This window comes from Salvelinus alpinus, chromosome 6 (genome assembly GCF_045679555.1).
Source record: "Salvelinus alpinus chromosome 6, SLU_Salpinus.1, whole genome shotgun sequence".
Taxonomy (NCBI): Eukaryota; Metazoa; Chordata; class Actinopteri; order Salmoniformes; family Salmonidae; genus Salvelinus; species Salvelinus alpinus.
In genome coordinates, this window is record NC_092091.1 from 8,404,293 (window position 1) to 8,417,257 (window position 12,965).

At 43.5% G+C, this 12,965-nt stretch overlaps 1 protein-coding gene across 2 annotated transcripts in view; it reads left to right on the forward strand.

Moving 5' to 3' along the window:
• The window catches only part of LOC139578065 (anoctamin-5-like), a 66,897-nt gene that overhangs the window by 37,017 nt on the left and 16,915 nt on the right, over positions 1-12,965 (forward strand). For both annotated transcript variants that reach the window (XM_071405244.1, XM_071405245.1), the window contains 7 exons: positions 3,759-3,874; positions 6,069-6,203; positions 8,085-8,190; positions 8,737-8,797; positions 9,291-9,442; positions 11,382-11,456; positions 12,501-12,729. In XM_071405244.1, the coding sequence (XP_071261345.1) occupies positions 3,759-3,874; positions 6,069-6,203; positions 8,085-8,190; positions 8,737-8,797; positions 9,291-9,442; positions 11,382-11,456; positions 12,501-12,729 (874 nt within the window). The remainder of the gene's footprint in view (positions 1-3,758; positions 3,875-6,068; positions 6,204-8,084; positions 8,191-8,736; positions 8,798-9,290; positions 9,443-11,381; positions 11,457-12,500; positions 12,730-12,965) is intronic.

The following is a 12,965-nucleotide window of genomic DNA, read 5'->3' on the forward strand; positions in this document are numbered from 1 at the left end:
ACTCTAATGACCTGTATCCAGTAGGACCATGACTCTAATGACATGAATCCAGTAGGACCATGACTCTAATGACCTCTATCCAGTAGGACCATGACTCTAATGACCTCTATCCAGTAGGACCATGACTCTAATGACATGAATCCAGTAGGACCATGACTCTAATGACCTGTATCCAGTAGGACCATGACTCTAATGACATGAATCCAGTAGGACCATGACTCTAATGACCTCTATCCAGTAGGACCATGACTCTAATGACATGAATCCAGTAGGACCATGACTCTAATGACATGTATCCAGTAGGACCATGACTCTAATGACATGTATCCAGTAGGACCATGACTCTAATGACATGAATCCAGTAGGACCATGACTCTAATGACCTCTATCCAGTAGGACCATGACTCTAATGACATGAATCCAGTAGGACCATGACTCTAATGACATGTATCCAGTAGGACCATGACTCTAATGACATGTATCCAGTAGGACCATGACTCTAATGACATGAATCCAGTAGGACCATGACTCTAATGACCTCTATCCAGTAGGACCATGACTCTAATGACATGAATCCAGTAGGACCATGACTCTAATGACATCTATCCAGTAGGACCATGACTCTAATGACATGAATCCAGTAGGCCAATGACTCTAATGACCTGTATCCAGTAGGACCATGACTCTAATGACATGAATCCAGTAGGACCATGACTCTAATGACATCTATCCAGTAGGACCATGACTCTAATGACATGAATCCAGTAGGCCAATGACTCTAATGACCTGTATCCAGTAGGACCATGACTCTAATGACATGAATCCAGTAGGACCATGACTCTAATGACCTCTATCCAGTAGGACCATGACTCTAATGACATGAATCCAGTAGGACCATGACTCTAATGACATGTATCCAGTAGGACCATGACTCTAATGACATGTATCCAGTAGGCCAATGACTCTAATGACCTGTATCCAGTAGGACCATGACTCTAATGACATGAATCCAGTAGGACCATGACTCTAATGACCTCTATCCAGTAGGACCATGACTCTAATGACATGAATCCAGTAGGACCATGACTCTAATGACATGTATCCAGTAGGACCATGACTCTAATGACATGTATCCAGTAGGACCATGACTCTAATGACATGTATCCAGTAGGACCATGACTCTAATGACCTCTATCCAGTAGGACCATGACTCTAATGACATCTATCCAGTAGGACCATGACTCTAATGACATGAATCCAGTAGGACCATGACTCTAATGACCTCTATCCAGTAGGACCATGACTCTAATGACCTCTATCCAGTAGGACCATGACTCTAATGACATGTATCCAGTAGGACCATGACTCTAATGACCTCTATCCAGTAGGACCATGACTCTAATGACCTCTATCCAGTAGGACCGTGACTCTAATGACCTCTATCCAGTAGGACCATGACTCTAATGACCTGTATCTCTCTGTATGTATCCAGTAGGACCATGACTCTAATGACATCTATCCAGTAGGACCATGACTCTAATGACATGTATCCAGTAGGACCATGACTCTAATGACATGTATCCAGTAGGACCATGACTCTAATGACATGTATCCAGTAGGACCATGACTCTAATGACCTGTATCTCTCTGTATGTATCCAGTAGGACCATGACTCTAATGACATCTATCCAGTAGGACCATGACTCTAATGACATGTATCCAGTAGGACCATGACTCTAATGACCTGTATCCAGTAGGACCATGACTCTAATGACATGTATCCAGTAGGACCATGACTCTAATGACATCTATCCAGTAGGACCATGACTCTAATGACATGTATCCAGTAGGACCATGGCTCTAATGACCTCTATCCAGTAGGACCATGACTCTAATGACATGAATCCAGTAGGACCATGACTCTAATGACCTGTATCCAGTAGGACCATGACTCTAATGACATGTATCCAGTAGGACCATGACTCTAATGACATGTATCCAGTAGGACCATGACTCTATAAATGACCTCTATCCAGTAGGACCATGACTCTAATGACATGTATCCAGTAGGACCATAACTCTAATGACATGTATCCAGTAGGACCATGACTCTAATGACATGTATCCAGTAGGACCATGACTCTAATGACATGTATCCAGTAGGACCATGACTCTATAAATGACCTCTATCCAGTAGGACCATGACTCTAATGACATGTATCCAGTAGGACCATGACTCTAATGACATGTATCCAGTAGGACCATGACTCTAATGACATGTATCCAGTAGGACCATGACTCTAATGACATGTATCCAGTAGGACCATGACTCTAATGACCTCTATCCAGTAGGACCATGACTCTAATGACATGTATCCAGTAGGACCATGACTCTAATGACCTGTATCCAGTAGGACCATGACTCTAATGACATGTATCCAGTAGGACCATGACTCTAATGACCTCTATCCAGTAGGACCATGACTCTAATGACATGAATCCAGTAGGACCATGACTCTAATGACATGAATCCAGTAGGACCATGACTCTAATGACATGTATCCAGTAGGACCATGACTCTAATGACCTGTATCCAGTAGGACCATGACTCTAATGACATGTATCCAGTAGGACCATGACTCTAATGACCTGTATCTCTCTGTATGTATCCAGTAGGACCATGACTCTAATGACATGTACAGTATCTCTCTGTATGTATCCAGTAGGACCATGACTCTAATGACATGTATCTCTCTGTATGTATCCAGTAGGACCATGACTCTAATGACCTGTATCTCTCTGTATGTATCCAGTAGGACCATGACTCTAATGACCTCTATCTCTCTGTATGTATCCAGTAGGACCATGACTCTAATGACCTCTATCTCTCTGTATGTATCCAGTAGGACCATGACTCTAATGACCTCTATCTCTCTGTATGTATCCAGTAGGACCATGACTCTAATGACCTCTATCTCTCTGTATGTATCCAGTAGGACCATGACTCTAATGACCTGTATCTCTCTGTATGTATCCAGTAGGACCATGACTCTAATGACATCTATCTCTCTGTATGTATCCAGTAGGACCATGACTCTAATGACCTCTATCTCTCTGTATGTATCCAGTAGGACCATGACTCTAATGACCTGTATCTCTCTGTATGTATCCAGTAGGACCATGACTCTAATGACCTGTATCTCTCTGTATGTATCCAGTAGGACCATGACTCTAATGACCTCTATCTCTCTGTATGTATCCAGTAGGACCATGACTCTAATGACCTGTATCTCTCTGTATGTATCCAGTAGGACCATGACTCTAATGACCTCTATCTCTCTGTATGTATCCAGTAGGACCATGACTCTAATGACCTCTATCTCTCTGTATGTATCCAGTAGGACCATGACTCTAATGACCTGTATCTCTCTGTATGTATCCAGTAGGACCATGACTCTAATGACCTCTATCTCTCTGTATGTATCCAGTAGGACCATGACTCTAATGACCTCTATCTCTCTGTATGTATCCAGTAGGACCATGACTCTAATGACCTGTATCTCTCTGTATGTATCCAGTAGGACCATGACTCTAATGACCTGTATCTCTCTGTATGTATCCAGTAGGACCATGACTCTAATGACCTCTATCTCTCTGTATGTATCCAGTAGGACCATGACTCTAATGACCTCTATCTCTCTGTATGTATCCAGTAGGACCATGACTCTAATGACCTGTATCTCTCTGTATGTATCCAGTCTCGGTACTGGAAGGCATCCAGAGACCCCAACAGTGAGAGTGAGAGATTCAGCCTCTACAGACACTGGGCCCGGTTCCTCAGTTTCTTCAAAGAGCAGCCTCTCAATTTGATACGGTGAGAACACGACATAACACGACACAACATGACACAACATGACATAACATGACACAACACAACATGACACAACACAACATGACACAACACGACATAACACGACACAACATGACACGACACGACATAACATGACACAACACAACATAACATGACACAACATGACACAACACAACATAACACAACATGACACAACACGACACAACACGACACAACACGACATAACACGACACAACACGACACGACACAACGCGACATAACACGACACAACACGACACAACACGACATAACACGACACAACACGACACAACATGACACAACACAACATGACACAACACAACACAACATAACACGACACAACATGACACAACACGACACAACACGACACAACATGACACAACACAACATAACACGACACAACATGACACAACACGACATAACACGACACAACACGACACAACACGACACGACACGACACAACACGACACAACATGACACAACACAACATGACACAACACAACATAACACGACACAACATGACACAACACGACACAACACGACGCAACATGACACAACACAACATAACACGACACAACACACAACAGGACAAGACACAATACAACACTCCACACACAGAGAAGTGTCCAAAGCTCTCCCTCGCCCTCCATTTGGGAAATCTGACCACAACTCTATCCTCCTGATTCCTGCTTTCAAGCAAAAATGAAAGCAGGAAGCACCAGTGACTCGGTCTATAAAAAAAGTGGTCAGACGAAGTAGATGCTAAACTACAAGACTTGTTTTGCTAGCATAGACTGGAATATGTTCTGGGATTCTTCCGATAGCTTTGAGGAGTACACCACATCAGTCACTGGCTTCATCAATAAGTGCATCGATGACCTAGTCGCCACAGTGACTGTATGTACATACCGCAACCAGAAGCCATGGATTACAGGCAACATCCGCACTGAGCTAAATGGTAGAGCTGCCGCTTTTGTCGTGACTTTACATTCATTAATCTGATGACTGTTGTTTATTGAATCAACTAACTATGTTTAATTGTTACCTGATTAAACTAATCATGTAACAATTAACTCATAACAAATTTGGGGCACCACGAGAGCGGTTGTTTAAATAGTTACCATCTCCCGAATTAAACTCTAAAGGTCTTTACATATCCCATCCATAAAACAGTCAACGTATTAATCATTACCTCTTATCATATCATCATTCTGAACAGTCGTAACCTCGTTGGATCTTCAGAATAAACATACACACTTAACACATGAGAAAAAGGTCTCTAGCGGACTAACACAACATATTACGGCTAATCAGCCGTACCAGTGAATGTCCGAGAGGGGAGTTTTCTCCTCTCTCCACCTCGTATTGATAGTCACGGTTTGACCCACTTTACACACACAGCTGCAGCCTGGCGATGTTTTGGTCTAGTCTGGGAGGTGAGTTATTTTCTTCACCTCGTGTTGAGGTTCTAAGTTCCAAGCATTTCAACCGTGTAATATGTACATGTACATATTACCTCAATTACCTCGACTAACCAGTGCCCCCGCACATTGATTCTGTACCAGACAGCAAAGTTGATATAAATCTCTGCTGTTGAAGACTAAATATTAGTCTAAAAGAAATGTGAGATAATGTCTATATGCTTTTTATAGTGGAGATCAAGTGTATAAATTGCCTGACTGGGCTGATGATACAGTGGATTGCGCAGTCAGATAGAACAGAGTAAATAGGCATTTTAACGTCATAGATTTAGTGGGTGGTAACTTGTGGAATAGACACCGGCTGGAATGCGGCTTTAACCAATCAGCATTCAGGATTAGACCCACCCGTTGTATAATCCAACATACACAAACCCCCTAGGCAGAGTGACAGACCTTACAGTATATTTCCAAGAGATCTTGATTGCTGTAAACTCTGCAAGCTGAATTCACCTTTAAAAGTAAACTGCAGTGCCCAGGTTGTTAACTGTAACTGCGTCTGCCCATTATTTTTAGACACTAGATAGACCTGACCTGGAGGTCACCACCTGCTTGTTGTTGTTTGATTGGTTGTGTTGTATTTCCCATAACAGGAAGTATTACGGGGAGAAGATGTTTGATTGGTTGTGTTGTATTTCCCATAACAGGAAGTATTACGTGGAGAAGATGTTTGATTGGTTGTGTTATATTTCCCATAACAGGAAGTATTACGGGGAGAAGATTGGGATCTACTTTGCCTGGCTGGGTTTCTACACTGAGATGCTGTTCTTCGCTGCGGTAGTAGGCCTGATCTGTTTTCTCTATGGATTGTTCACCTTCGATGACAACATCTGGAGGTGAGGGCTCATGAATCCCAATTCAACCCCTAGCCACTAGCCCCTTACATTTATGTTGTGTAGCCCCTAGCTCCTATCCTCCTATCCCCAATCCTGTTGATCTGAGAGGATTGTTGGTGTAAGCAGTAACGAGTGTAATTATTATACATTTGTACGTTGTCCGCGGATGTCAGATTGATACGTTCAATGATTGGTTCTCTAGCTAAGGTGGCTGAGAATGTAGCTCGTATGTTTTAATACAGTTAGACCTACACTACCGGTCAAAACTTTTAAAACACCTACTCATTCAAGGGTTTTTCTTTATTTTATACATTTGTAGAATAATAGTGAAGACATCAAAACTATGAAATAACACATATGGAATCATGTAGTAACCAAAAAAGTGTTAAACAAATCAAAATATATTTTATATTTGAGATTCTTCAAATAGCCACCCTTTACCTTGATGACAGCTTTGCACACGTTTGGCATTCTCTCAACCATCTTCACCCGGAATGCTTTTCCAACAATCTTGAACAAGTTCCCACACATGCTGAGCACTTGTTGGCTGCTTTTCCTTCACTTTGCGGTCCAACTTATCCCAAACCATCTCAATTGGGTTGAGGTTAGGTGATTGTGAAAGCCAGATCATCTGATGCAGTACTCCATCACTCTCTTTCTTGGTAAAATAGCCTTTACACAGCCTGGAGGAGTGTTGGATCATTGTCCTGCTGAAAAGCAAATGATAGTCCCACTAAGCCCAAACCAGATGGGATGGTGTATCGCTGCAGAATACTGTGGTAGCCATGCTGGTTAAGTGTGCCTTGAATTCTAAATAAATCACAGACAGTGTCACCAGCAAAGCACCCACACTCCATCACACCTCCTCCTCCATGGTTTACGGTGGGAAATACACATGCGGAGATCATCCATTCACCCACACTGAGTCTCACAAAGACACGGCGGTTGGAACCAAAACTCTAGACCAAAGTACACATTTCTGCCGGTCTAATGTCCATTGCTCCTGTTTCTTGGACCAAGCAAGTCTCTTCTTATTATTGGTGTCCTTTAGTAGTGGTTTCTTTGCAGCAATTCGACCATGAAGGCCTGATTCACACAGTCTCCTCTGAACAGTTGATGTTGAGATGTGTCTGTTACTTGAACTCTGTGAAGCATTTATTTGGGCTGCAATTTCTGAGGCTCTAATGAACTTATCCTCTGCAACAGAGGTAACTCTGGGTCTTCCATTCCTGTGGCGGTCCTCATGAGAGCCAGTGTCATCATAGTGCCTGATGGTTTTTGTGACTGCACTTGTATAAACCTTTGAAATGTTCCGTATTGACTGACCTTCATGTCTTAAAGTAATGATGGACTGTCATTTCTCTTTGCTTATTTGAGCTGTTCTTTCCATAATATGGACTTGGTCTTTTACCAAATAGGGCTATATTCTGTACACCCCCCCCCCCCCCCCCACACACCTTGTCACAACACAACTGATCACCAGGAAAGAAATTCCACAAATTAACTTTTAAGAAGGCACACCTGTTAATTGAAATGCATTCCAGGTGACTACTTCATGAAGCTGGTTGGGAGAATTCCAAGAGTGTGAAAAGCTGTCATCAAGGCAAAGAGTGGCTATTTGAAGAATCTCAAATATAAAATATATTTTGATTTGTTTAACACTTTTTTTGGTTACTACATGATTCCATATGTGTTATTTCATAGTTGTGATGTCTTCACTATTATTCTACAATGTAGAAAGAAAAAAAAAATTGTTTTGATTGAGTAGGTGTTGTAACTACCTTACACCGGTGGTGTTAATCACGACATCATGACGCTATCATTTACGTTGCTTTGAAATATCTTTCTTATGTCCTTCTCCGTCATTCTTCGTTGTTTCAGTAAAGAAATCTGCAGTGAGGAGATTGGAGGCAACATTATCATGTGTCCGCTGTGTGATAAGACGTGTGGCTACTGGAAGCTCAACTCAACGTGTAACTCGTCCTGGGTAAGAAGTACACCCAGGCTTTACACTGTGAAGATATAAAGATAATCATTGTTTTAGGGCTCCCAAGTGGCGCAGCGGTTTAAGGTCTAATCTCTAATAATTTAAGGTTTAATCTCTAGTTCGAATCCAGGCTGCTTCTACATCTGCATTGCTTTTTGTTTAGGGTTTTAGGCTGGGTTTCTGTATAGCACTTCTGTATAGCACTACATCAGCTGATGTAAAAATTGGTTTATAAATACATTTGATTGATTGGTTGATTGATATCACAACCGGACGTGATTGGGAGTTCCATAGGGTGGCGCACAATTGGCCCAGCGTTGTCCGGGTTTGGCCGGTGTAGGCCGTCATTGTAAATATGAATTTGTTTTTAACAGACTTGCCTAGTTAAATAAAGGTTAAATGTAACAAATAATAATCCTAATAAAAATGGAAATGTGTTCAATTTGTAGACACATATCTCTCAGGAGTTTTCGATCCTCTCATGTGTTCTGCTTTTAAAACATGTTATTTTATCTATGAACTTACTCTGTTTTTTTCTTCTTTCAGCAATCGCATATGTTTGACAATGTGGGGACAGTTTTCTTTGCCATATTCATGGGGATTTGGGGTAAGTGACAGGCACTGAGTACTGTAAATGTGCATGACTAGACCTGAGTACCCCCTAGTGGCAGCTGCCAATAACTACAACTGGAAAAACAGACATTCTCTTGGAGTACTATTGTACTTTATAACAGCGGAGCCTCTCTAGTCTGAAGTCGGGACCTGTTTACAGTTACATGTTTTACATTTTAGTCACTTACAGCAGCGATTAGGGTTAAGTGCCTTGCTCAAGGGCACATCGGCATATTTTTCCACCATTTGAACCAGCGACCTTTCGCCAAACATACGACACGGAGAGTGTACCCAGCCTATAGCCTCATCTGTATGAATGCTCTGTCATGTGGGTGAATTCCTACTGAATATAGTGGACACTGAAGAGATGAGGGATATCTAACACAATGCTAAACTATTACTAGTAAAAAAATAAAAAAGTTATACCAAGCCTTTCCACAGAGTCTCCTTTTGGCCTAACTCTGTCTCCTCATCCTGTCCTTCTGCAGTGACTCTGTTCCTGGAGTTCTGGAAGCGTCGGCAGGCCCGTCTGGAGTATGAGTGGGACCTGGTGGACTTTGAGGAAGAGCAGCAGCAGCTTCAACTACGACCAGAGTACGAGATCAAGTGTACCAGCCGCAGACTCAACCCCGTCACACAGGTGCTTGTGTTACCATCACTTACCTGCATCATAACACTGGGTTAGGGTTAGGGGTTAAAGGTTTAGGGTTAAGGGTTTAGGGTTAGGGGCTTGTGTTACCATCACTTATCTGCATCATAACACTGGGTTAGGGTTGGGGGGTTATGGGTTAGAGGTTAGGGTTTAGGAGTTAGGGTTTAGGGGCTTGTGTTACCATCACTTATCTGCATCATAACACTGGGTTAGAGTTAAGGGGTTGGGGTTAGGGGTTAGGGTTAAGGGTTTAGGGGCTTGTGTTACCATATTGTTTCTGTGCATTACATTGTTGAATGCTTTACAAATAATACGGTGTGATTATTGCGCTATAGTGTATATTCTAGATACATATGTTTATGTCTGGATTTGACTACAAACAACATTGCTGATGAAGCTTAGTTGTTCAGCAAGTTAAAAGACAAGTAGGACATGGATAAAGAGGGCTGTTACTTCACCCTCCATCCACATCTTCACCATAGGACATGGATAAAGAGGGCTGTTACTTCACCCTCCATCCACATCTTCACCATAGGACATGGATAAAGAGGGCTGTTACTTCACCCTCCATCCACATCTTCACCATAGGACATGGATAAAGAGGGCTGTTACTTCACCCTCCATCTACATCTTCACCCTCCATAGCCTCACCCTTCATCTTCTCCCTCCACATCCTCTCCCTCCACATCCTTACCATCCTCAACCTCCACATTTTCACCCTCCACATCTTCACTCTTCACCTCCTCACTCTCCACATCTTTACACTCCAAATACTCACCCTCCACATCTTCATCCTCCTCATCCTCCACGTCTTCACCCTCCACCTCCTCATCCTCCACATCTTCATCCTCCTCATCCTCCACATCATCACCCTCCCCATCTTCATCCTCCATCCTCCACATCATCATCCTCCACCTCTTCACCCACGCATCTTCACCATCTTCACCCTCCCCATCTTCATCCTCCACATCATCATCCTCCACATCTTCACCCTCCACATCACCATCCTCCACATCTTCACCCTCCACATCCTCACCATCTTCCCCCTCCTCATCCTCCACATCTTCAACCTCCTCACCCTCACCATCTTCACCCTCCACATCCTCACCATCTTCACCCTCCTCATCCTCCACATCTTCACCCTGCACATCTTCACCCTCACCAGCTTCACCCTCCACATCCTCCACCTCCTCACCCTCCACATCTTCACCCTCCACATCCTCACTATCTTCATCCTCCACCTCCTCACCCCACCTGTCTGTAACTGTACTGTAGGAGGAGGAGTGGGTCCTTGACAGGACAGCAGCTGATCTAGTGGGCAAAGTGCTCCTGTGTTGGGCCACCGTGGTGTTGTGGGTAAGACTGGCACAGAGGGAAGAGGAATGCCGGTTTGTTGTGACGTGGAGAGATGGTTTGGCAGGAGTTGTTTGGCGGGCCTGGCTTGTGTTGCTTACTCACGTCTGGATGGAAGATGTCTGAAGCTAACTGCAGCGTTTTACCTGGTGAACTACGGAAGCCTTGATGTTCCAAAGTTAAAACAGAGTTGTGGTCGTGTTTAATAGCCTGGTGGTCTAGATCTGGTTCTGCTGTAGAGCCATGGCCACGGTCACGACAATGACCAGAACCATAGACGTTGACTATCTCTGGGACCTGGCTAATTAAAGCATGGATTCACCAGGAAAGGGCTACAGTGGGTCAGTGAACTGGTCTGGGGTCAGGTCTGAAGTATGACACAGGGTTTGGGGGTCCATTCCGTTTAAATTAATTTCCCCATATGAGGAAAAACTGGAATCTGAATTTCAGTTTACTAATTGAAATGGAATTGAACCCAACTCTGGTATGACATGTCTTCACCAGTAGCCGAATGGTAACCATGGTGACTGACTGTGCATGTTTGTCCCTGCTTTGCTTGGTTACGGTGTTGTAGGAGATGGAACCATACTTTCCCGCAAAATCCCAGTGTGCTCGTACATTCCTGTCTGGAGCCACCGTCATATTCTGGGTGAGCATTTATTCATGATAGTCTACTCTGTATCTCCCTCCTCCCTCATTCTTCTCCTCCCTTGTTCTCATTTCATTCCTCCCTCATCTTCCTCCTCCCTTGTTCTCATCTCCCTCCTTCCTCATCCACTCCCTTGTTCTCATCTCCCTCCTCCCTCATCTTCCTCCTCCCTTGTTCTCATCTCCCTCCTCCCTCATCTTCCTCCTCCCTTGTTCTCATCTCCCTCCTTTCTCCTCCCTTGTTCTCATCTCCCTCCTCCCTCATCTTCCTCCTCCCTTGTTCTCATCTCCCTCCTCCCTCATCTTCCTCCTCCCTTGTTCTCATCTCCCTCCTTCCTCCTCCCTTGTTCTCATCTCCCTCCTTCCTCATCTTTCTTCTCCCTCCTTCCTCATCTTTCTCATCCCTTGTTCTCATCTCCCTCCTTCCTCATCCATCTCCTCCCTTGTTCTCAGCTCCCTTCTCTCTCTCCTCTTCTAGTGTCTCCTCCCTCTCGTCCTCCTTTTCTTGTTATTTCCCTCCTGTCTACTCCTCTACACTCTCCTCTTCCCCCCTCTCCTTCTCTCCCTCCTCCTGTCTCCTCTTCCTCTCCTCACCTTCCTCTTCATCAGTATCTTCTTCATATGATCATCATCACTCCTTATCCTCACCAACAAATCTTCCATATTTCTCAGAACATTATAGAAAATGTTTGGAAATATTATTGAGAGATACTTTTACGATATTTATGGATCCGAAACTGTGTGCTGAATGTGCATGATTTTTTATAAGCATGTGCACCATACTTTTGTGTTTTTTTTTTAGATGGTATTGTTTTTACTCTTTACTATTTAATTCTGTGTTGATGTGGTGGTGATTTGCCTGTGTGTGAAACCTTTTCTATTCCACTAGTACGTGTAAAATGTCTGGTTTTGGCCTCATTTCCTTTTCAAATTCAGTCAATTCGGTTTCATTTCAATTTCACATAACTTCCTGAATTGTATCTGTCCCTTTATGTACACTCTCACGCCTATGCCCTCTCTTCACCAATCCCCTTCTCTGCCTCAGATCTCCCTGATCATAGCGTGTATCATCGGGGTGATAGCGTACCGTCTGGCGGTGTACGCGGCGTTTGCTAGCATCATGAAGGACAGCCCCACCAATAACATCCAAATGGTGGGCTCCATCATCACCCCTCAGCTCGCCACCTCTGTCACCGCTTCCTGTATCAACTTCGTCATCATCATGATCCTCAATGTGATGTATGAGAGAGTGGCCATCTGGATCACTGACATGGGTAAGATAGAGAGTAGCTGTCTGGATCACTGGTAAGATGTACGCATGGGGTAACAGAGGGCAGAGAGAAATATTGATGTTTTAAGTCAGGTTAGAAACAGATAAATACTTATTTGTGGTTGCTAAAAAGACAATACCAAAATTGTGTTTGCATCCTGACCATGAAAATATGAACGACGTCGTTAAAAAAAGACAATCGCAGCCCTGCTTCAGTGAGTCGAATGCTGATTTACGATA